The 24944-nt window shown below is 39.8% G+C and overlaps 1 protein-coding gene across 3 annotated transcripts in view; it reads left to right on the forward strand.

The window, feature by feature from the left end:
- The window catches only part of MYZAP (myocardial zonula adherens protein), an 89282-nt gene that overhangs the window by 52998 nt on the left and 11340 nt on the right, over positions 1-24944 (forward strand). For 2 of the 3 annotated variants that reach the window (XM_036903006.2, XM_036903007.2), the window contains one exon: positions 14193-14276. In XM_036903006.2, the coding sequence (XP_036758901.2) occupies positions 14193-14276 (84 nt within the window). Of the gene's footprint in view, positions 1-1527; positions 5374-14192; positions 14277-24944 lie in introns of those variants that run through there. The other variant, XM_036903008.2, reaches the window with a different exon arrangement.

The following is a 24944-nucleotide window of genomic DNA, read 5'->3' on the forward strand; positions in this document are numbered from 1 at the left end:
AGTGAGCAGGGACCAGGAGCAGGGACTGACCGAGAGCTGGTCCAGGTGCGTGGTGGCAGGAACTCCTGCCAGGGGGCCTAGCGCTTCTTGCCAACCCCAGCAGGAGAGGATTGTGACAGCTCAGTTTTAATAGTCGCACTGGCTTGGTCCTTCCCAGAGGGCTATCCAGGTCCATCTGAAGATATGCTCCTAAGGTATGTAAATGAGGCCCACTGGTTAAACAGGTAATTATCTGTTAAGCAGATAGTAGAAAATCCAGTCCACTACTGTCCTTGGAAGCTGAGAACCTGCCACTAACAGAGACCGAAAGCAGTTCTCCTGGATCCACTTCCCGCTGTGCAGTGCACGCTGGCATCTGCCCTTGCCCTGGCTTAAATCACCCACTGCGGTCTATGCAGAAGACTTTACACTTGGCTGCGCTGCACTGCTTTAGAAAGAGAACACAGTACCTTGTTGCAGTAATAGTGTGCAGAATGGTGACTTCTCAGGGGCAAGACAAAGCAGCACATTTTTGCAGTTCCTAAGAAATGGTTTTGAAAGTATATGATTATCATCTCTTTGATTTTTTGAGTGATTGTCATAATGCAACAATTTTGGGGGGGAAACAAAGTAGATCAGGGAAAATAGATGATGGGCAACTTTTCAGAGAGTTGAAGTTAGAGTTTCTGGTTCCTGGCTCTTGAGCCAGTCAGCAAAGAAGGGCTTCCCTTCTCTTTTCAAGTCCCAGTAACTTAGGTCCTAGGCCCTGAATCCACAGGCACTCCCTCCGTTAGAGGCCCTTATGGGTTTGCAGTGAGAGATGCTAGGGAAAAGAGAGATGAGCCTTGACTTTAGGATCAGACAGACCTGCATTTACTAGTTGTGAACCTTCAAAAAGTTATTAGTATTCTTGTCTGTAACATGGGGTAAATAACAGTATCTGCCTATAAGGATTTTTTGTAAGAGTTAAATAAGATGATAGATATAAAATACTTAGAGCATTTTCATTGGGACACAGGAAATGCCCAATGACTATTAGCTGCTGTTGTTATTATCACTGATGGTTAGGTCCCTGCTGTGTACACCCAGAGTCAAGCAAAACAAATTAAAAAAAGCAAAAGTAACTTGGTTGATCTCTGGACAAATAAATATGCAGACCTGCCCTTCTCTCCTTTGGGTGTCTTGTGGTCCAGTGGGGTCTTTGGGTAAGCTTCTCTCTTCTCTTCTGTGCTCTGCGCTGTGTTCTAGCTTAACTACCCATCCTATGAGGAAAATATTTATACACAAAGCAATTTAAAAATTTTAAATTATTTACACCCCAAAAGTCTGCCATTTTAAATGGATCACCCATTTGTGAGCACACAATTATTTTAGAACTGTGGTGCGGTATGCTGAGATGTACAACACCAAAGTACATTTTTGCCGAATGCCCTGTGTTTAGAGGATTCAGAGTAATTTCCATCCCTGGTGATTAGCCAAGTTGGGGCAGGGGAAAGGACCCGTGCACTAAGCCCACAACCCTAATCCACTCACTTGAACTATTTCCAGATCATGTCACACGAGCTGTTCTCCAGATTTAGTCTCCGGCTCTTTGGAAGATGATAAAATGATAGGCTGCTGTGGGTCAGAACCGATTCCTTTTTTTGTGTGTGACTGGAAGAACACGTGTTCCCTCTCTGCTGGAAAGAGGTGGCATGTATCTGTGATGAACCATTGAACAAAACAGGAAGGACATGCTATTGAAAGGAAAGTTTGACCTGGTAGGGCTCTTGTTTGTGAAAATACCAAATACCACAGCCTCCATTTGTCCAGCCTCACACTGCAGAGTCAAGAGAACTCAAATATCTACAGAGTATTTTTAGGAATTTGGGTTCCTAGGCCACAAAGAAGGAACTGCAATGAAAAATAGTACTAAAAAGTAATTCAGAAAGTGCCGGGTGGAGGCTGGTCCTAAGATCTTGGAGAATGAAGCCTTACTTAATGGGAAAACTGCACAGGACACCTGCTAAGGAGATGGGAAGCAGGCTTGAAGAACTCCAGTGCTCCAGAAAGGAAGTGCTCTCCACCAGCTCACAGCCCGGATAATGCAGGAGCGGCCAGCTGTCCATGTAGCTCAGTTGTATTTGTATGTGGGAGGTGGGCCTGAGGATGTCCTTTCTCAAAGGAGATGAATCTTACTAGTCAACGTAGCATTCTTGTTTAGGAAAAGTTTGCCTTCTATTTCTATGGGCATTTTGTCTGAATAGACAATTCAGCTAATTGCACAGAAAGGAGAAGTGTATCTGAGGAAAAGAGAAATGTATTCATCAGAAATACACTGAAATGAAATATACTGCATGCCTGCTTTATTTTTATAGAAGTCTTGCTGAGACAGCCCAGGTACTGATGTCTCATGAGAACAGTGTTGCTTATTCCTAGGAGCAGGAGCAGCCGCAGCAGTAGGGGGAATAGTCAGGGTGGCATCAGCAGGTGCACGGGGCTGATGGAGGGCTCATTGCGGGGCTGTGTGCTCGGTGGTTCTCCACTCCACCACTTCTCCATGGCAGAGTCAGCCGGTAAATGGTTGCTTGTCAGAATCCATCTCTGGCCACGTAGATGCTTCTGCCCAGCTCAGGCAGGTAGGCAGTGGTAACCCACTGTTAATGCTGTAAACCTATGCCAGTATTCTGTTTGAACAGATCCCTAGATACTCTGTGCAGTGTCCAGACCTGCGCTCCGGCAGAGTTGAGTCCGATTTGAGTCACTCCAGCACTGTGACCTATATATACTGTTTCTAGGGATGCCTTCACTGCCCTCATATTTTTCTGAGTCTCTGGTGGAAAAGTTACTGGCATTTGTTCTAATGGAATAGGTTCATTACCCTGCTTCCAAAAGATGTCACAATATGGAGCAGGGAATGTCATATCACCTGTGTGAGCCTCCCTCCCAGGACTGTGCCTTCCCTGTGCCCTTGAAGTTTCTTTTCTCTTTTGGGCTACAGAGAGTACTTGGAGGCCAGATAGGCCTTATTTCATGGGGGCATACAGTGAGGGAGGTGCCTAGGGTGTCTGCAGAACCCTGAGAGTGCCTCCCAAGTTTTATGTGCTCAGCGCCCCACGCACCTTCCCCCAGGCCAGCCCGTGTCTGATGGGTGATCCCCTTAGATCTGGGAGCCTCCCCTGACAGGACCTTCTTCCACCGGCTCCTCCCTGCCTTTGCGCGTGTCCTTCAGTTCACCTCCTCCTGCCAGGACTGTGATATGGCGTGAACTCAACTTTCCGCTTGCGGAACCCGAGTTAGATGCTCAGATCCTGCCCCTCACCAACCCCTCAGTCCCACCCCCTCCCCTGCTCCTCTCCTTCACTCCATTAGTAAACTTGGCTCTTAAGGCTTTAGTTTTGTCTCATGGCCACTCACACCGACCCACAGGAGGCGCTACCGAACAATTTGAGGCAGAATTTATTTACAGTAAATGAAAATATTAGTTTCAAGTTCTAGTGTTCAACACCATGTTACTTCTCTATTTTAAAATCTTAGGAACTTTAAGAAAAATGTGCAGTTTTTAGAAGGTATCAGAAAGGTATCATGTGTGTATAAGCCTTTTTCCCCAATGTGTTACAGAAAAACTGCAGGTCCAATTTGTGACATGTACTTGATTAATGTATTCACAATACAAATTGTCCTGTCAAGGGAGAAGTTCTTTTCTTTGTAAATGTTATTGAATCCACTTTCTCTTTGTTGAGATGGTTGCTAATTAGCTGTGAAATACTTCTCAGAAACCTGGGTGTCCACATTCTGCCCGTAGAGAGGTTGTGAGGTTGTGTTCCTGTTCTGAGTAGCTACCAGCTATTGAATATTTCTTCTGTTTCAAGGCGGTGCATGGAGACCACATTCCCACATTCCCTCTGTGGGAAGTATTATTACCACAGATTTTTTAGCACCAGAAACTGAGACTTAGATTCTTAAAAAATAAGTAGTTGGCCGTCTCTCAGCAAATGATGATGGTGTGGGAGCCAAACTCAGGTCTTTGACTCCAAACCCAGCATTCCTTCTTTGCTTCTTTTTTTTTAATTGGAAAAAAAAATTCTAACATAGGAAATTATAGAGGATGATTAAAAAAAAACCCCATATACTCTAGAATTGACAAATACTGATGTTTTGGCTTATTTCAGATTGTTTCTAAATAAAAGAAAACATTAGGGACAAAATGTTACATTTTTACTCTTCCCAATTCTAGTTGCCCCCCTCAAAGGCAATTTGGTCTCTATCCAGGCCATGTTTCAGTGCTTTTACTGTGTACAGATGTATATGTTATCAGTATTAGCTTAATTTATGTTTTTAAAAATGCATGCAAATTTGTACTTATAATATATAAATAAGTAAATGTTATTGTATATAATTTGCAACTTACTCTTTTCCCCAATTTTGTTTTTGATGCTGTTACATATAGATCTAAGTTATTCATTTTAATGGCTAATATCCCATTGTGTGAATATATATTGTATATATGTATTTGAATTATATTGTAATGTATCATTTTGCTAGATACTTCGCTTTGTCTCCAAATTTTTATTCTTTTACAAACAATGCCAAGCATGTCTCTTTGCTTCTCTAAGAGGAGGAATTGCTAGGACCTTAGATTGACATGCTACTGCCCAGTTGTTCTCCAAAGTCTACATACACCTTCCACCTATCAAGTGTGAGAGGGCGGATTTTTCCACATCCTCACTACGTCTTGGTACTGTTGGGCTATAATTTTAGCCAATTGTGAAATAGTATCTCTATTTTGATTTTAATTTTCTTTAGTCTGATTACTTCATTACTACTGGTGAGTCTGAGCATCTTTTCATAAGCCTATTGACAATGCGGGCTTCCATCCTTATGAATTGACTGTTTATATCTTTTCTTCCTTTTTCCATTTGGTTTATCTTTCCTCCTGCTGACTTGTAGGAGCTCTGTATACCTGCAGGAGTAATCATTTATTAACAAATATGGATGCTAATACCTCCTCCCAGTCAATGGTTTTTGTTTATGGTCTCGTGTAATATACAAGTTTTTAATTTTGGTATAAACTTATTAATTTTTTTTTGGTGCAGTGTGTGTGTCTTGTTTGTCATAAGGTATATTTTGTAATAGTTTTAGAGTTTTGTTTTTCATCTTTAGGTCTTAAATGTAACCCCCCCTACTCATACCCTCCATCCTCTTCCTTACTCTGTTTTTCTCCATAGCACTTATCATCTTGTAATATATACCACGCTCAGCTTACCTGTTTTGCTTATTTATTTGTTGTGTATTAGACTGTAAGCTCCGTGAGGGCAGTGGCCTTGTCTGTTTTGTTCATGGCAATGTCCCTAATATCAGAAATAGTCACTGCCATATATTAGGTGCTCAATAAATATTGGTTGAACAAATAAAGAATAATCCATGTGGAGTTTATTTTTGTGTATATGGTATGAATAGGGCTTCATTTCTTTTTCCCCGCTCATGGAAAGCTTGTTTCTCTAACATTTGTTGGTCCTTGCACCACTGATTTTTTTCATGCCACTTTATCAAGCTAGAGTTGTTTCCCATGTGCCCTGCCTTTAAATATTGCTGTTTTCCTGCCCCTGTACTGAAGACTGCAGGAAACCCAATCCTTAGGTGTAGGAGTGGGACCTGGAGTGATGAGGAGCCAGGAGCAATTTATGGGGAGCTCTTCTCTGATGGGTCAGTCAGTAAACACTTAAGAAATGCCTTCTATAAACCAAATGAAAAAATGGTCATGGGTTCTTGCCCTCAAGGGACTTTCTGGTTAACATTAAAACTTGTTAGAACTCAAGGCAGAATATGACAGGAGTGTTAAGTGGAGGTATTAGGTGTGTGCCGGGGACAGAGAAACTGAAGATAATAGTGGTTAAGTTCATAGGCTTCAAATAAATTATATCTGGCTTCGTACCCTGCCTCTGTTCTTGAGGAGGCTTTAAATCTTTAGCAAGTTACTTACCCTCTCCAACATTGTTTCCTTATCAGCAAAAAAGGTATGGTCATAATAGGACCTGCTTTAGAGGTTAAAGGTTGACTGATATAATGCATGCCAAGGGCTTAGCACAGAGCCCATAAATATTCACTAATTTCAGAGTCTGTAGGGAGGGTTTGATTGCAGCAGGTGATGGTCTGGCAGGGTGGACTGGATTTTTCTAGACAGGGATCGAATGGGTGGAAAAGGATATGCCAGACGATATATAGAATAAACAAAGACACAGAGACCAGGAAGTATAGGGTGAGTTCAGGGACCATTAATCTAGTCTGACTGACTCGTAGGAGGGACTGATAATGAGGAGGCTGGAAATGTGAGTTGAGACCAGTTGTGGTGGGTTATCAGCACAAAGCCACGAAAATGTCCTTTATTACTCTGCTTCTGGTTCCTCAGTGGTGCCCCTTTGCTTGTTCTGGCCTGAGCCCTAGAGTGATGCCCCTGGCAGGGGGTGCTGGGCAAACAGGAGGGGTGAGAGGCAGGAAGCGCAGCTAGTCAGGGCATGTGAGCATCCATGTTCCAGGGCACTTATACTCTAGGAGCATAATTTTCTTAATTACCACTTTTTTTTTAAAGCACCAGCTCTGTACCAGGTTTGGCGCTGGGTGCTTCCGTATGCATCATCGCATTACATGCGTCTGAGACTGTTCTCCCCCTGGGTGTTCTCGTTCATTGTATAGTCTTTTGACCCTGAAACTTCATCCGTTAAGGAAAGCAAGGAGATTGAGAAACTTAGAGCACCCTCTTCCCTATTTCTCCATTCCACCTACCCCCCACTAAAGTCAGAGGCAACAAGAACAGCTTAAAGATTTAGGGCCCCAGCAAATCCTTTGTAAAAGAAAGTATCACCTACCAACCTTCTTCCCAGCCTTGCCTGACTTCCAGGCAGCATCCCAGTGGTGGGTGGTCCCCACAGGGATGATGGAGGCAAACCTCTCAGCATTGTATGGTGTGCCTACAAGAGCCCACGTCTTGGCATCAGAGACACATGGGTTTAGAGCTTAGCCCTGCCAGCATTGAGCTCTAGGGTGACCACCTGTCTTGGTTTGCCTGTGAACAAGAAAGGTCCTGGCACATGAGACTCCAGTGCTAAGACTTAGAAAGTTCCAGGCAAGCTGTGATGAGTTGGTCACCTGCACTGGCCTCCAAGCCTACATCTTTCCCTCACCCCATCAGAAGCCAGCAGATGCATCCTGTCCCAGGGGAACAACTCATCGCTCTGCCATCTCCCTTTATGTCACTTATTTGTGTGTTTGTTTCTGTTTACTGCCTGCCTTCCTCCCCAGGATGTTTATTCCATGAGGTGGAGACCAGATCTGCCTAGCTCACTGCGGTGCCCCCAGTGTCTATAGCTGGGCCTCAGGCAGGTGATCGTAGGAAGCAATGAGGGAATGAACAGATGAAACTAGGAACCTCTGTTTCCTCCTCTGTGGGGATAACCACCTCTGAGGGGCATTTCTGAGAATAATGAGCCAACCTACCAAAAGCCCTGGGACCCAGTACACCCCTTTCCTTTCCCCCAGTGAATGCGTTCAGATTGGTTCCCTGATACATGCATAGGCCGGCCACATTTAGGCAGCAGGAGAAGCAGGCGCTGTTCCTCAGAGGGAAGTTGGCCTATCTTTAATAGAACACAGAAATCAAACCAAATTAAATTATTTTACTTCAGAAGCCAGTTTCAGCAGATACTTTTGAGTGGTGTATCTCTATTATTATATATTACTTCAAACTTAATAGAAAAAAATTGATTAAAATATGTGCTCTGTTCATAGCTAGCCTGGCTGAATGCCACAAGACACATTAATTGAAAATGAATTTCTACAAATCCAATCAAGCATCATGAAGATGAAAAATGTACCTTTTTCCCTCCGTTCCTTCATTGATTTTTCATTTTCCCCACTCAGAGCTTCATTTAGCAATTTTTCAGTTTCATTTTGTTGTGGCATTAATTCATCCCCTTTACTCCCCCAAAATGAGATAATGTACCATTTTCCTTGTCCTTTTTAAACTGTTCTTTCCTGCTGCATTAATGCAGTGCAGATTCTGCTCTTGTCATATTTCCCTACGCTTTATTATCTTTTAGGAAAAGAGGGTACCTTTATTATTTTTCAAATTCTTACTTTGGTGGTTTTTATTCAGGAGAATGGCCTTTTAAAATACAATAACTGAAATTGCTGTGTTGTCAGACTTCTAAAATAGAAATAAGAGACGCTGTAGCAAAAATAGAAGATCTTTTCAGAGGAAGAGTGTAGAATATCAGTTATTCTCATTTTTCATGGTGGCATATATGGGGATCAAGCATAATTCTTAATTCTTATTTTGTTGAGGGAGCTAGAGACAATTATTTCCCAGATCACAGAAGGGGACAGTTTGAGTAGAAAACAAGGCCCTGTCAGAACCAGAAGAAGGAATGGTGAAGGTGAACCCAATCCCTGAGTGAGCTCTAGAAGGTTCTTTACTGTCCGGTTCCATCCCTGCCTTCGTCAGTTTGCTGAGTCACTGAATCTCTAGGGGGGTTGAAAACAATAATGGGGATCTTCCCGCTATTTTCTTGTGAATTTTAAAAATAATCTAACAGCATAAATTTTCCCTGAAAAGTCTACAAGGACTCACAATAGGATAAAGCATCATGTTGCTTTACTTTTACCTAGAATTCATAACCATGGTTGTCTTATTTTCATTAGAAGTTTTAATTGGCAGGTATCTGAGCATTTCAGAAAATTTCAGTGGGAAAATGAATTATTTCTTCATAAATGCAGTTTAAAGCAGAAAGTCTTTTATTGAGGGTTCATGGGAAGGAATAACACATCGGGGGTGTTGATAGAGATAGGGGAACTTTACTTATTAATATATGGTTTTGAATTTCCTGATACACATACATGTATACATATACACAGCCCCCATATCCTGATTTTGAATAAACTTTCCCATGGGCCTTAACTGGTTATTTCAAAAATTAGAATGATAACAAAATAAAATTTCAAAAAAATTGTAATATCATAAATTTAGACTTGGGATTTAAAGAAAATTGAATTCCTTTTGCAAGATTGCAATCAGTTAGATTCAACGTGACCCATTAGTTTTAACATACCTTCTAGTATTGTGCTCTGTTTCTGGTGTGTTTACTGTTTTATGTAAGACATTTTTCAGACCTGTATATATCATTTGCCAGCTGGTAAAAGAAAATACTGAACAGCACGATTTCTTAAAAAACCGTATCAGTGCTGTCTAGTATTTTATAGTTATTTGCAGCTGTATTTCTAATGTTCCTTAATTTCTCTCCACACCCTCAACCTCAATATTGAGTTGTTTTATGAGTCTTGCACAATTGGGTACTATTCACATAATTCTAATTATAGGGCTGTATCATATTCTGACATCTAACAAATGACCCGTGTCCTACAGGTTTGTCACTAATGGGGAAAAAAATTTCAGGAAGCTGAGAAGCCTCACAACTTCCAGGGTTGCTCTGAATGCATAACAAGACCTTACTAAATTCCATTCAATTTCAGTTTGGTCTGGTTGACATAAAAGCTCTTTTCAAAAGAAATTAGGAGGAAACTTTTCACTATAGCAATCTGTTTCCAAAGCAGTTTTTATAACAACGTGTGGATTGACAAGGGTGATTTCGCCTCTTAAGAGAACTGCTTTTATGTAAGATAATTGATGGGTGTGCCATCTAGTGCAAAGCAAAGATGTAGTCAAGGGATGATAGTGGCACTGGTGTGTCCGAACAGGGCCTTGCTCAAAGGACTGAGGTAGAACAGGAAGGAGACATGAGGCCAGCCTGGAGGACTTGGGAAGAGCTGGTCTGGGAGGTGACCAATGAGGACTTCATGACAGCAGGGGATTTCCTGTTTGAGAAGGGGATGGAGGGTGGGAGGGCATGTCCAGTGGAGGCACCAGCTTGGTCAAAGGTCCACAGGCAGGATCACTGTATGTCCATGGATTGCTGAGAGGGTTGAGTGGCTTAAATGTAGGATTCATTTGGAACAGGGTGGGTGTGAAATGAAACTGGGGAGATGAGAGTAGGACCATAGCAGAATGGCCTCATGTCCACACTAGGGAGTTTGAATAGAAGCTTGGAAGGCTTTTTAAGCAGGAGGGTATTATATTCAGCATCTGCAGGAGTAGGGCCTATAGCATTTCTTATTTCTCATTTCTTAGTGCTGGATGACTTGGGTCATTTACCACTGCTTGGTGACAGCTTCATGAAGGGCACATAAACCTCTTGAAGGTCAAATTTATAAACTTAAGTGCACCAAAAGAGCAGAGGAGCCAAAAGGATTTCACTTGCATACCAGCTGTGTGGTACCCTGATTTTAGAGTGGCCCCTGATACATGAGGGTGCTTTTGGGGACACATCCACCTTGGTTCTTCAAGGCCTCCAAGGGTCTGTTCAGACATTTTTGCCCTTGAAGTCTAAGGGATAGATTGTTGAGAGATGGGATGGACAGATTCATTCATTAGTTGTCTGAGAATATAAAGATGAGCATGATCTTTATTCTCAAGAAGCTCACAGTCTAGGGAGGGAGAAACACCAGTAATAACATAATGGCAGCTAATTGTTGAGTGTTTATCAACTAGATGCTATGGGAGACAATATTTCAAGGTGGTTTGAAGTTGGCAGTCAGAAATAACACCATTTTTCACACACGTGTGATTTACAGATTGTGGAAAAAGAACTAAAGGCTTGCCCTGGTCACAGAATATACTGAATGAGATGCTTCTGTAAGAAATGCTTAAGGCTGAAGGCACATGTACATGCACAAATTCATTTAGCGTAAGAGTTCAATCTCTTAAGGCATCAGATGCTAAAAAACATGAGCCTTGTCATTAGAAGCTTCTGTACCCCAAAATCTTTCCCACAGCCCATTGTTTCTCCCCAGAATGAGTGGTTTTTCTCTCTAGCATCAGTCCTCTGTCCTCCTAGGTGAACTCCCAGAATTCTTCTCCTCTCAGCTCTCTCTCCAGTTATCTCTTGCCTTGTATCTATTTCTTTTTTGAAATATCCTCTGGATACCTTCCTGTGAACTGTTCAGTAGGGTGCCTTCAGTCCACATCTCTTGCTTCCCCTGACTCACAAACCACTCTGATTACTCCAGAGATAGTGAAACTAGTGTATTTCAAGTACCTTTTTATCATATTTGATGAAATATTACCCCTGACCTTCTTGGAACATTTTAGTTAATTTCCGTACCCATTTTGCCTATCATTTCAAGATTTTAAAAGTCAAATCTTACAAATCAAACAATTTTAATACTATAGGAAGGAATGGAAAAGGGCTATAAGGATGATTCTTGAAAACTATTCCTACAAATATTGAAGGAAATTTAAACAAAACAAACTTTGTTTTGCCTATAATCCTACCCCAGAACCATTGCATTTATTTAACTTCTCTTCCAGATCGTACCTTCAATTGTAAACTTTTTCTTTTAATCCCTTGAGGCGTTTTGTAACACTTTTCCATTTTGCAATATATTAATTTTTAGTGTTTGTGTAATATATTCCATCAAATTGATATTCCATAAATTATTTTTGATTCCTTTAGTGCTAAACATTAAGGTTATTTCCATTTTCTATTATAAATAATAGGAGCAAGAGAATCCTTGTATATACAGCTTTTTTTCCTATGTCTGAAATATATCTTTAGGATAAATTCCCAGGAGTAGGATTAGTGGGTCAAAGGGTATGAACAGCTTTATGGCTCTTAGTATTTATTGCTGAATTGTGCAAAGGGTCATTCTAATTTACAGTGCCACCTGCAACACATGAGAGGAGCTGTCCCTCCCAACCCTCCCAACACTGATTTCTTCGGTCAATAGTTTTGGGTGAATTTAAGAGTTATTAAGAGGTAACTCATCAATGTTATTAGTGGGCAATTTCTTTATTATCAACATTAGAGATTTTTTTTCTTAAGTGTTTTCTTATTATATTCCATTTTATATGGTTTGCCCTTTTGTGTATACAACAAAGGCAGCATACATGCTTTGTTGTTTTCTCTAAATTGTCAAGTTTCTGAGTAAGGAGTTGGTGCTCTTGTCACTTCCAGTGGTGTCGAGTTGTTGCTGTTTTGTTTTGTTTTTAAGAATCATAAAATACTCATGGTTTTATTTATATGTGCATATATATATATATATATATATATATACACACACACACACGTATATATATATATATACATGCCATGTATTTTACTTAATTACACTCATTGTTCTTTTTGATGCTCAAATTGTCCGACCCTTGACCCAAGGGGAACCTTTCATGTCCTTGTTTTCAGGCATAACAAGGTGTTCTGGGTTCATCTAGTATACTTTTTATTCCTTGAAATAGACCATTGTTCTTGGATATCCTGTGGGGGTTTTTTTGGGTGAAGAATGGTATTTAGAGACCACAATCTGGATATGTTATGTGCTTATTGTTCTTATTTCTAGGTAGTCTCAGTGGACAGGGTTAGGGAATGCATATTTAACAAAAACATAAAAGATTTTAAGCTCATATTGATATTTTCATATCAATTGTAACAAAACTTTTTTTTTTACTTCTTTGATTTCATACTTGTATTTATTTCTCTTACACTAAAAATCTTGGTTTCAGACACCATTATACTGCAATATATCAAATCATTTCAAGATAACAATACCAATATTACTTCTAACAATTTCCTTAGTGAACGAGAGATTTCTTTACAGTTTAGTTGTGTTTATCTTTAAAATACATTCCACTAAAAACATAAATTACCTTGTTCTAACAACACTTGAATTTTTTCTTTTTATGAATTTATATACAGTTAAGTTCCTTTATTTCAGTTTGCTTTCAAGTTTTAGGATTCACTTTTTTTTCTCTTTTTGATTTAGTTTTATTTTTTAATCTGTAAAGTGAGCTTTCAAAATTAAACCTGTGTAACAATGTCATCAGAAAAGTTTTTCTTCTGTTCCCTCTCCTCCTTCTAATTTCCTCCCTATCTCTATGGATAGCTATTTTTTAATAATTAAGGTTTGTTTTATCTCTGCAGTGTTTCTTTTTGCAAATATATACATTCATATATCTTCATCTGCTTCACATCCAAGTTAGCATACTGTATATTCCTCACAACACACCATATCAGTGTTTAGAGATCTTCATGGGTTTTGTTGAAGGTTACATAGACATTCACTGTTAAGATGTACCATGGTTTATTCACCCAGCCACTTACTGATGGAGTTTTGTTTTCTTTGTGTTTTCTAAAAAACAAAAATCCTGTGTCCAAGTTATTTCATATTTTGGCCAATGTGTCTTTGGGATCTATTTCTAGAAATAGGATTGTTGGGTCAAAGGGCAAATGTAATTGTACTTTGGCACTTTTTCTAGGTATTTTAGATTCCCTTCTATAGGACTCATGTCATTTTGCAATGAGAGGGAGTTTTTTAAAAAAGATTTTATGAATGCTGAAATTCAATATGCAATATTGTTGGGAAATTAGTGTGTTCTTCAAAATTACAAGTTATTTATTGAGCCTGGACACTGTTTTTCTGCTATTGTCCAGCACACACCCTGGTACAGAGTACTCGGGTTCCTGCTTTTAGGGAACTTAGAGTTTGTCAATGGAACGTGATATGTGAATGAAAAGCAAAGGTAGAGTAGTCCAAGAAGGAATATATTATGAAAACAAAGGCAAAAGCCCAGCTCAAGCCTCTCTTTTTCGGAATCCTTCCCTGCTAACCCCAGGCCCCTCGATGAGTCCTTGATCCTTTGAATTCCGTTAGCTCTTTTACTGACATAGACCCTTTTCGTAGACCAAACTCTTGACATCTGGTTGAATAGCTATGTACTACCAAGAATAACAGAGCTGAATGTTTGAAATGTGGGCTTCCTGGTGAGTTTAAGCCGAATAATTATTATGTGGAGTTGTATCTGCATTTCCCAAAACATGTTCCTTCCCAGGAGCATCTATGGGGTGTTAATAAGGGTCACACAGCAAAATCAGTGTGGAAATGGTAGATTAAACAAACCTAATGAGACGTCACTCCCAAAATCATGCCAATCATGCCTGATGTCCCAAAGTTACCTGGCTATGGAACCTCCCTTTCTATGGAGCATCTTGTGTTAATACTGTTTCATGAAACACCAATGTGTAGGTTCTCTTTAAATGAAAACTAAAGGTATCTCTTCTAGTGGATTAACTTGGTAACGGTACAGTTCTGTATTTTTGATCAACAAATTTCCATTTGTTTCTTTCTAGATTGAATCATTAAAGAAAAAGGTGCAACAAAAACAGCTCTTAATCTTGCAGCTTTTAGAAAAGATCTCTTTCTTGGAAGGAGAGGTAAGAAGCTATGTTTCTTTAAGTTGGTGTCTTCCCTGCCATTAAATTTTATGTTGCTGAGCCTACTGCCGACACTTAATTAAAAATATGGCTCTTTCCTGGCCTTATAAAATTGATTGAAGGTTAACTGCCAACACTGAAAATGAGGTTCTGACAGCTAGTTTTTCTTTACCACCGGACTCTCATCATTCCAGCTTGCTGCTCACCTCTGCTTTTTGGCTCTCATTTTTCCTGTTCAAGAATTTCCTTAGCAAGTCTGATAAGCTATTGATTAACACTGATAATTCCCCACATTTGTGTAGTGCTTTATAATTTATGAAGTATTTTCACAGACATTCCTCACACAGTTCTCTCAGCAACTTTAAGAAAGGCAAGACAAGGATTATTACCCTGTGTTAACATTTTTTTTTTTAAAGCGACAGAGAAGACTGGTAGCTTTGCTCAAGATCACCCAGTTCAGTAAATGCCAGAGCCAGGCTGCGAGACAGACTCCTAATCCCACACTCTTCTGTGGCATTGAGTCAACATGTTTTAGAGGTGACTTAATTTCACCCAAAACCTTTAAGATATTTAGTATTCCTGACTTTGTGTCTTTCTGAAAACCATTTTGGGATTTTGTGTAGGTTCCAGAGAAGGAAATTAGGGAGTTGGAAAAACCTTAAAAGCTTAGGTATTAATAGAAGGAGAAGCCAAAATCTATGTGCTCTGAAGGCTCTTTATTAAGAACTTGGCATTTAGCCTTTTCCTTTTGAGCATCCATGAATCTCTCCTTGTCTGTGCCCCTCAACAGGGCCCTTCCCCAGTGGGAGACAGCCCGGGAGAGGACCGATGAAGTAAGGGAACAGGAAGGGAATGACACTGATTCAGCACCTGGTATACGCAAGGCGCCGTTAATTACTTTCCTTGTCCTTTGAATAGCATGGAGGTTAAGAGTGGAATCAGACTTGCCCAAGTTTGAACCCTAGATCTGCTTCTTAGCTCTGTGGCCTTGGGGAAGTTTCTTCTAATCAGAAAATGAGGATGATAACTGTACCTGCCTGTGTGTGGCCATGCAACAAGAATGCATAGACACTGCATGTCCTATACTCTTGACAATCTAAGTTATCGTTGTTCTCTCTTTATTAAGAGGGACACCCTTTGAGTTCGATTAGATTTTTTCCACTTTATAGATGGGGAAACTGAGATTCAGGGACATTAAGGGACCTGCCCAAGGTGACAATAGAAATGGGTACGCCTGAATTCAAAGCCTGAGCTCTTAACCACGGTTATGGGGGTGGTGAGCCGAGTCTTCATTTACTATTTTTGAAGGGCTGCCTAGAAAAGTCTTAAACAGAAGTCCCTCATGACCATGAGGGCCTGCCTGCAGATTCAGGGCCCACGAGTCTCAGCGTCTTGACAGCTGAATAAATGCATGCTTGTCCTGTCCCATCCTATCTTCCCCTCCACACTCACTGGGTGCAGCTTCGCCTAATGAATGGGCGTTTCTGTTTTTAAGATTGCCCTCCAAGTCCTGTGGGAGGAAGCAGCATCCTCAGTGAGAGTCAGAGAGTGTCCTGGGGGAAGCCCATGGGTCCAGAGAGCCGGGTTCCTGGAGAGAGAAAAGAGATGCCGACAAGGGAGGCAGAAGGACGCCCACCCTGTCCCTGGCTGTGCTCCTCCAGCCAGCTCTCCTCCTACTGGATTATGAAATGTCCAAGGAGATAATGTGCATGAAGAGTCTTACACATATGTGTGCTTTGTTTAATGCTCAGTTTCTCTTCCCCTAGTTTGGGTTGCCCAGATCCTGAGATGTAGATATGGGTCCACCTAGTTTATTTGAGAGGTGATCTCAGGAAGCCCCAGTAGGGGAGGGGGAAATGAATTGAGGAAGATGAAAGCCAATAATAGATGCCTTATTGAGGAGGTCACCACTGTGAGCAGCTGCGGCTCAGTCTCCCTGGGGTCTCCAGGTGATAGTGTGCGCTGAGTTATCCTTACCAAAAGATCAGAAAGCTGGGGCAGTCATCCACGGGCTCCCATCAGTCATTGGCTGAGGCCTGCTTGGGGTTGAGGCAGGTCTAGCCTGCCCCTGGGCAGGGCCAACCAGACTCTGGGAGTCAGAGGAAGCCCCAAGGCAGAGTCACAAGTGGCATGGCTGGAAATGGTGCGTGTCCACAGGATATGGGTGGGGCCAGCAGTGTCTGCTGAGTATATCCAATGAGCAAGATTCTGAAGACCAGTTTTCCTTAAGGATTTAAACCGTAGATTATATACTTGATTGATCAAATTCCCTTAAGTTATTGAAATTCCACTATAAATTTAGTATGGCTTATTCCTTCTGATCACTTCATACATCTGCCTTAAAGAGCAGATAAAATGTATGCAAAATAAGTTACATAATGACAAAATTTAATAATATATTAACACTTTAACTTATTCTAAAATGCCAAATATCTTGGATTTAATTTATTTCTTCATTGTTTCTGTTCTTGGTTTTGTTTTTTTTTATCTTTTCAAGCCTAATGTGTTACTTATTTCAATGTTTTCTTAGAATTAACATCACTTTGACACTTTGCTGACAGGTTCAGTGATCTCTCAGGTCCCGAGGGGATAGAATACCTTTCCTTAATAGCCAAGATTAGTGGATGCTAATTCTTGAGTGGACGATCAGGACCAGGTGTCTTCAAGGTGATTCAGACTCATGACCCCTTATCATTGTGATGTGTTGACCGGACTTTTGGCATTTTAAAAACTTACGTCTTTCTTGTTAATATTTTATCATACTTCAGTGGGCCATGTAGGGATTTCACCTAGGAGGTGAGAGATTGAGTTTGAGTACTTGGTTTTCCTCCTCAAGCTGTGTTATTAGTTTATCCTGTTACAAACACACCGCCGACTGTTGTTTCCTTGCTAATCACGTGTGACCACTAATTACAATGAATCGGAGTCCCCCTTTCCACCAGGTTGTTGTAAGACAGCCAGTGCCAAGCAGGTCTCCCATCAGCCTGGGACCACCTGATTGACAATTCCATTTGTTATTCTTTCTTACTTAACACAGAAATTTTATAACCAAATAAGTAATTAATATTCTAGAAAAGAAATGACATCTCTTTATATATTAATGCTTCCTCATTTAAAAAACCAGTACAAATTGTAGCAACTGTGGCCACCCTTCTTTTCTATTAAAACTATCTTTCTGTGTGCTTATCCCTTTTGAATGATGTGAACACAAGGCATTTCCTAGACTCACTTTGTTTTCATAATTTCTATTTCCTTCTCCTCCTCTTTTTGATGCTCAGATCGTCACAACTCAGCCAGGGAGTGTGCTCCTACATTAACTACTTTGCCCATGTGGCAGGCTTCCCAGTGCTTTTGGAGTCATTCTTGCTGTATGGCAACAAGGTGCTTCGGACCTAGCCTTGGTTTTGTTCTGTCCCACTATACGACCCTGGCTTGTCTCCGAGGAGTCCTGGTTCATTTAGTGGAGACTATAAAAGGAGTGTGTACTGGAGGCCATCTGGGCACAAGAATCACTGGTGGGCGAAAGCGCTCTGCCTGCAGCCGGGCCGGTTTCCATAGTGACATCTCGGGGGGAAATACTGTTTCTGTTTAAATAGTATGAGTTTGCACTCATGTTTTCCAAATTTATTTAATTGTATTGCTCTACAATACAGGGTTCTGTTGGCCACTAAGAATATCATTATGCTGATCTGTTCTAACACTGGTAATTTTTACATCATGACTTTCCATCCTGTGCCATAAACCATAATGATGTGAGTGGTGGTGATTCAAATATCTTTGAAATGTTTTGGTGGACAGATCTGGTAATCTTCTATATCCTATCTTAATAAAGTAGATACCTTTTGTTAAGGGCTAATTACAGACCTTGGACCTAGGCTGCCTGAGTTCAGATCTCAGATATGTCTCTTGCTAATTATGTGATCCTGAGCAAGTTACTTAACTGCTCTGTGCCTTAGTTTGCTCATCTGTAAATGGGAGCCCTCTCTTTAAAATGGTGCGCCATAGAGTTGTTACAAGGATTAAATCAGGTAATACTAAGTGATTGGAAAAGTACATGGCTCATAGTAAATGCCATATGTGTTTACTCTTTCTGCAACTGTCAAGGTCCCAGGGACTCTCTTCATTGTCACTGACACATACTTCTTCCTCCTCCTCCCCCACCCTCATCCCCTACTCCTTCTCCTTTTAAATAGAGAATGTGGATTATTTTGGTCCCCAAATTCATCACTTGTGCTTACCGATGCTTAGACTCATTAGATTTTGCAACCTTCACCCTCGCCAGATCCCTGAAAGTTTGCTCTGGCCTGGCCCCCTCAGACTGCATTTTCCTTCACCAATTCAGAATCTTCCTGATATAACACATGCCCTTCTTTCTTTGTTCTTTTTTGCCAAACAATGTTTTATTTGCTCACTCTTGAAGAAGAAATACCCCAGCCCCTATCTTTGATATAGAAAATGTTATTAAAATCATATTACAAGCACACATCTTCATTAGGTTGCTAAGCTTTCAGATATTTTGAACAGGTGCCATTCCATTTTTCTTTGCTGAAAATCCTAAACTTACAAACGAATTCGAAAGCCAGAGGAAAGGCATCCCATGTCTTGGTTCTGTCCATCATGCATCTAATGCGTGTTGTGTGGCACATAAACCTCTCAGCATGTCTGTTGTACGTTCCTGGGACTACTGAAAATCTCACTGTGTAGTTACTGGGGCAGCAGTACCAGGCACCAGGGCTCGCTCCACATGCACATTTGTTGGACATTCGTTCTTGTTCAGCACGTGTGCTGCAGCTCCGGCCACTTCCTTTCCTGGGCCTGAGGGAATTGGGGGAGGAGGTGGCTGCCATACACTTGTGACATAATTTCCCCCCAAAATGTGAAAAGGTGCCTGTCTCCCTGGAAGACACACAGCCTCTCAAGCCACTGGGGGTATATGCATTTCACATCTAAACACAAGGTGGTGGTATTTGAAAGCCGGAGAACGCTGGAACTTGATTCTCCATGCCAGAAGCAATCCGAAAGGTAGTCTGAGGCTGCTCTTTGTCGGCCCACTTCAGTCAAGTCTGCAGGACTGAGAACAGTCTTTGTTTTTCTGAACTGAGTCCCGGCCATTTCATTTTTTCAGTATGTCTTAAATCTGCCCCTCCCTCTCTAGCTTTCCTCCTACGGACCATGTTAAGGCTCTCACCATCTTTTATTTTTTTCTTGCCAACCTTGTTGTGTATTAATTTACATAAATGAACTCCTTCTATTGAAAGTGTGTAGCGTCAGATGTTTATACACTTACTGTGGTGATCAGTTTGCAGTATGTACAAATATCAAGTCACTAGGTTGTACACCTGAAACTAATATGTTATATGTCAATTATACCTCATTTAAAATAGAAAAAGTATATAGTTTAATGGTTTTTCACAGTTGTATATACCTGTGAAACCACCCCCACAGTCAAGATAGGGAACATTTCCATCATTTCCCAAAGACTGCTTTCCTTGGCAGTCCATGTCTCCATTCACCCCCAAGCAACCAGTAATCTGTTTTTTTAGAGGGAATGGTTCCTTTATCACCTTTTGTCACCTTGGACTTGTATGTAGTTTATATACATGGAGACATACAGTACGTACTCTTGTGTCTAGCCTCTTTCACTCAGCCTAAGGGTTTGAGATAATCTATGTTGCATGCATTACTTTTTATCGTATAGTAAAATTCCATTGTATGAATATGCCACAGTTTATTCATCCATTCCCTTGTTGATACGCCTTTGAGTTGTTTCCAGTTTGGGCCTATTGTGTATAAAGCTGCTGTGAACATCCCTGTATAAATCATTATGCAGACATATGTTTTTAGACCTCTTGGGTAAATTTGTAGAAGTGGCATAGCTAGGTTATATGGTAGACATAGGTTGAACTTCTTAAGAAACTGTCAAGCAGTTACTCAAAAGGGTTGTAGTATTACATTCCCACCAGCAGTTCAAGTGTTCCAGTGCCTCCACATCCTCACCCTGAGTTAGTGTTGTCCTCTTCTTAGGTTAGCCATTCTAGAGGGTGTGTGTCGGCATCTCATTGTGATTTTTATTTGCATTTCTGTGGTTGCTAGTGATATTGAGCATCTTTTAAAATTCTTATTAGCCATTTATATGTCTTGTTTTGTGAAGTGTCTGTTCGAACCCAGTATTTTTTTGAGTTTTTACCTTGCTTATTACTGAATTCGAATAGGTCTTTATTTTATATATCTTCATATCATTTACTTTGTATATAAAGATATATATTCTTTATATATATCTTCATAGTTCTTTGTCATATATATATATTGTTAACCTTTTCTCCCAATCCATGACTTGCTTTTTCATTTTCTTAATGATATCTTTTGAAGATATTTTAATTTTTGATAAAGTTCAGTTTACCAGTTTTTTCTTTTATGGCTTATGCTTTTTGTGTCCTATCTCAATAAACTCCTGTCTACTAAAAGTTCAGAGATTTTCTCTTATGATTTTCTCTAAAAATTTTATAGTTTTCCTTTTCAATTTATCTATGATCCATTTGGAGTTAATTTTTGTGTTTTGTGTGAAGTAAGACTGATCTTACTTTTTTTCCCACATAGATATCCAGTTGGTTTCCTTTTAGTGTCTCTTTAATTCTTGATATACATCATTTGTCCCCCATTCCCTCTTCTTTAGTTAGTCTAGCTAGGGGGTTATCAATTTTATTTATTTTTAAAAAATTAGAACAGTTTTAGCTTTGTTGATACGTTCTTATGTCTATTTTCTATTTTATTGAGTTTTGCTCTGATACTATTATGCCCTTCCTTCTAATTATTTTGGTATTACTTTGCTCTTCTTTTTGAAGCTTCTTGAGAGGGACCTTAGGTCATTGATTTTAGGCATTTCTTCTTTTTTAATATAAGCCTTTAAAGCTATAAATGTCCCTCTAAGCTCTACTTCAGCTGCATCCCACAGCTCTAATCTGTTATATTTTCATTATCATCCAGCTCAAAATATTTTCTAATTTCCTTTTGAGATTCTTCTTTGACTTGTGGATTATTTAGAAGTGTGTAGTTAAACTTCAAAATATTTGAGGTTTTCTTAGATATCTTGCTGTTTTTGATTTCTGATTTAATTGTTATGGCCTGAGAACATACTTTGTATGGTTTTAATTCTTTTAAATTTATTGAGACTTGTTCTGTGGTTCAGCATATGGTTTCTCTTGGTTCATGTTAAAATATATATTCTGCTGTTTTTGTGTGTGTTGTATATATATCAATTAGATTTAGGTGATTGAAAATATTGTTTAGATTATGTTTTTTCTGGTTTTAGTATAATCATTCTATCAATTTCTGAGAGAGGGGTGTGGGGTTAAAATTCTTTGCTATGGTTTTAGACTATTGCTTCAATTTCGTTATTTTTTTTACCTCATATATTTTAGACTTCTGTGATTAGGTATATACACATTTTTTATTGCTATGTCTTGGTGATGAACTGACCTTTTCACTGTTAGGAAATGTTGGTCACTAACTTTGTTCATACTCTTTGTCTTGAAGTCTGTTTTATCTGGTATTAATGTAGCCATTCCTGCCCTCTGATGTTTACTGTTTGCATGGTATATCTTTTTCCATCCACTGTTTTCAACTGAACCGTGTCTATGTTTAAATTGCATCTCTTGCACATAATATATATAGTCTTTGTTATATATGCTGATAGTCTCTATCTTTTATTAGAGTGTATAGCCCATTGACATTTAATTATATTACCGATATGATTGGATTTAGGGCTATGTTTTATTTTTTGTTTTCTATTTATTCTCTCTGTTTTGTTTTGTTTTGTTTTGTTTGTTTATTGATTTTGTTCCCCTTTACTTGCCTCGTTTTGGATTATTTCAGTATTTCTTTAGATGTCCATTTTAATTTATTTGCTGGCATTTGGCTATGTCTCTTTTCTCTAATATATTAATGATTGCTGTAGCTATTATACATCATTAACAGTTCAGTCTGTTGATAATATGGTACCACTTGATGTAAAATGTAGAAATCTTGCAATGCTATATGTCCATTTACCCCTCCCCTGCCATGTTATTGTTTTTATATGTTTTGCAAATGCATATATTATAAACCTACAATACATTGTTATAATTTCTGCTTTAATAGTCTTAGGCCTTTTAAAGACATTAATATAAAATAGACTGTTTCATATTTACTCACACAATATCTATTTCTGAGGCTCTTCATTCATTCCTGAAAATCTGAGAGCATCTCTCTTGAGCTTAAAGAACTTTGATTCAGTATTGTGTGTAGTACAGGCCAGTTGGTGACAAATTCACTTAGCTTTTCCTATCTGAAAGTAAGGTCTTTATACATACAGAGTTCTAGGTTGAGTTTATTTCTCTTAGTGCTCTCTGTCTTCTGGCTTCCATAGTTTTTGATGAGAAATCTGTGGTAATTAAAATTATTGTTCCCCTATGTGTAACAGGATTGCTTTCAAGATTTTTCTTTTCTTGTAGCTTTCAGTAGTTTGACTATGATGTGCCCAAGCAGTGTTCCTCTTTAAATTTATTCTGCTTTGGGTTTGCTGAGATTCTTGAATTTGTAGATTTATGTCATTCACCAAATTTGGGAAACTTTCAGCCATTATTTCTTTGAATATTTTTTCTGCTCTAGTTTCTCTCTCCACTCCTATGATTCCAGCATCCCCACAGTTGCATGAAGCTCCACTTATTATTTTTAGTCTTTTCTTTCTTTGTCTTGTTTTGACTGAGTGATTTTTGTTAGTGTCTTCAAGTTTACTGACTCCTTCCTTGTCATCTCTATTCTTAAGCCAGTGTAGTGATTTTTAAAAAAATCTGAGTCATTGTATTTTTCTGTTCTAAAATTTCAGTTTGCTTCTTTTTTATATTTTCTATTTCTGTTGACTTTTTTCTACTTCATCAGTTACAAGTATATTTTGCTTTAACTCATTGAGCATTGTTACAATAGCTGCTTTAAAGTCCTTGTCTGAAAATTCCAGCATCTAAGTCATCTCAGAATTGGCATCTGCTGACTCTCTTTTCCCCTGGGAATGGGTCACATTTTCCTGATTCTTCGTGTGTTGAGTAATTTTGGATTATAATCTGGACACTGTAAATGTTTTGTTGTGGAGGCTTTGGATTCTGTGTTACTGTTCTGAACAACACTGAGGCTTTTGTTTTCAGGGGTGCCGAGTTTGGTTACACCCTTCTGTACCCTGATGTGCGGTAGCGGGCCATGGCTCAGACCTCAGTGCAGTTCTTTAAGCCGCAAAGTGGTCTTGGTTTGTCCACACACGCTTGCTGCAGGGTCTGCCGGAGACTTGAGCTGAGTCCAGACACAGAATTTAAGAGTTTCTGCCTTCTCTGTCTCCTTTTTGGCTTCCCCCTTACTCTTGCTAGCCCTGGTTATCCTGGACTCCTTCTACTGTTGATTTTCATACCAGAAAAATGACCTTTCCGTTGAATTTTTACTGTGTCTCTGCTCTCCCACCATGACTGTGCTGCTCTTGGGCAGAGCTGCCAACAGAACAAGCAAGTGAATCACAGAGAACCCATTCCATGCTTGTCAGTTGCTCCTAGTTTTGCTTCCCCTCTAAAACTTGCTTGTCCTCAGTCAAGCTCCAGAGACCTCAGTCATCGTTTTTTGTCTTTGTCCAGAGTTTGTAGCTGAATTCTTTGCAGGAGGATCCATTTGTTAAGCAATTTCTCCTCTATACTGGAAGTGCAGCTCTTGCTCTTTTAACTGGAAAATTGCAGTGGTTTCCTTGCCTGATCTTCTTGTTGGTAGTTTTATTTCCTTACAATACAGTTTTCACTTGGGAGCTCAAGTGATTGAAATAAAACTAGTGTTGACTTTGGTCTTGTACGATTGGGTGTAAAGACCTTGTCAGGATGTGCATAGCCCTTCATAACTAACTCCTGCCCAGGGATGTACTGCAGTAAGGTACTTGTTCTCAACCTGGTATGTTTCCACAATTCTGTAATATTTCATCCCTTTTGTTTCTCCTGCTCTCTTTCCCTTGCTTAGCTCCAGGAAATAGTCATGGACAATTCAGACCTTCTCCCAGTCTTGAGTTAGGCATCACCTCTCTATTCCCCCTTAATATCCTGTGGGTCCCACTAAAGGTGGTTTATGACTTTTTTCTGTTATTTTCTGCTTAGTTGTCTGTACACCCACAAGACTGAGCTCCACAAGGATTGCATATCATGCCTGATTTCTTTCACTACTAACCACCTCCCCTCACCTAATTTTGTATGCCTTCTACTCAAGTTTTTTTTACTTATTGTGTTAAATTTTTAAAAGTTTTTTATCTTAGGAACTTCAGAGGTTTCTGATGTGCACATAGAGTTTCTCTGAAGTAGAACAAAGATATGGGGCTGCTTGTCCATTCTTCACTGTGTACCAATTAGGACATATTTGCTGAACTTGTCTTTTATTCCCCCAACTATAGGTACTGACCCAGCATTCTGTGAAATGCTGATAACTAAACTCAACACCGAGAAGGAATAAGGCAGTGGGATTGTTGGAGCTTGTTAGCAGGCAGGCCTCTTCAGCCTTGCTCTTTCCTTATTAATGGGAGAGTCCAAATATTGCCAGGGAAGCTCTGTGTGTGTGTGTGTGTTTGTGTGTGTGTGTGTGTGTGTGTGTGTGTGTGTGTGTATGTGTGTGCACGCA

The sequence above is a fragment of the Manis pentadactyla genome, chromosome 11 (assembly GCF_030020395.1).
Source record: "Manis pentadactyla isolate mManPen7 chromosome 11, mManPen7.hap1, whole genome shotgun sequence".
NCBI classification, from domain to species: Eukaryota; Metazoa; Chordata; class Mammalia; order Pholidota; family Manidae; genus Manis; species Manis pentadactyla.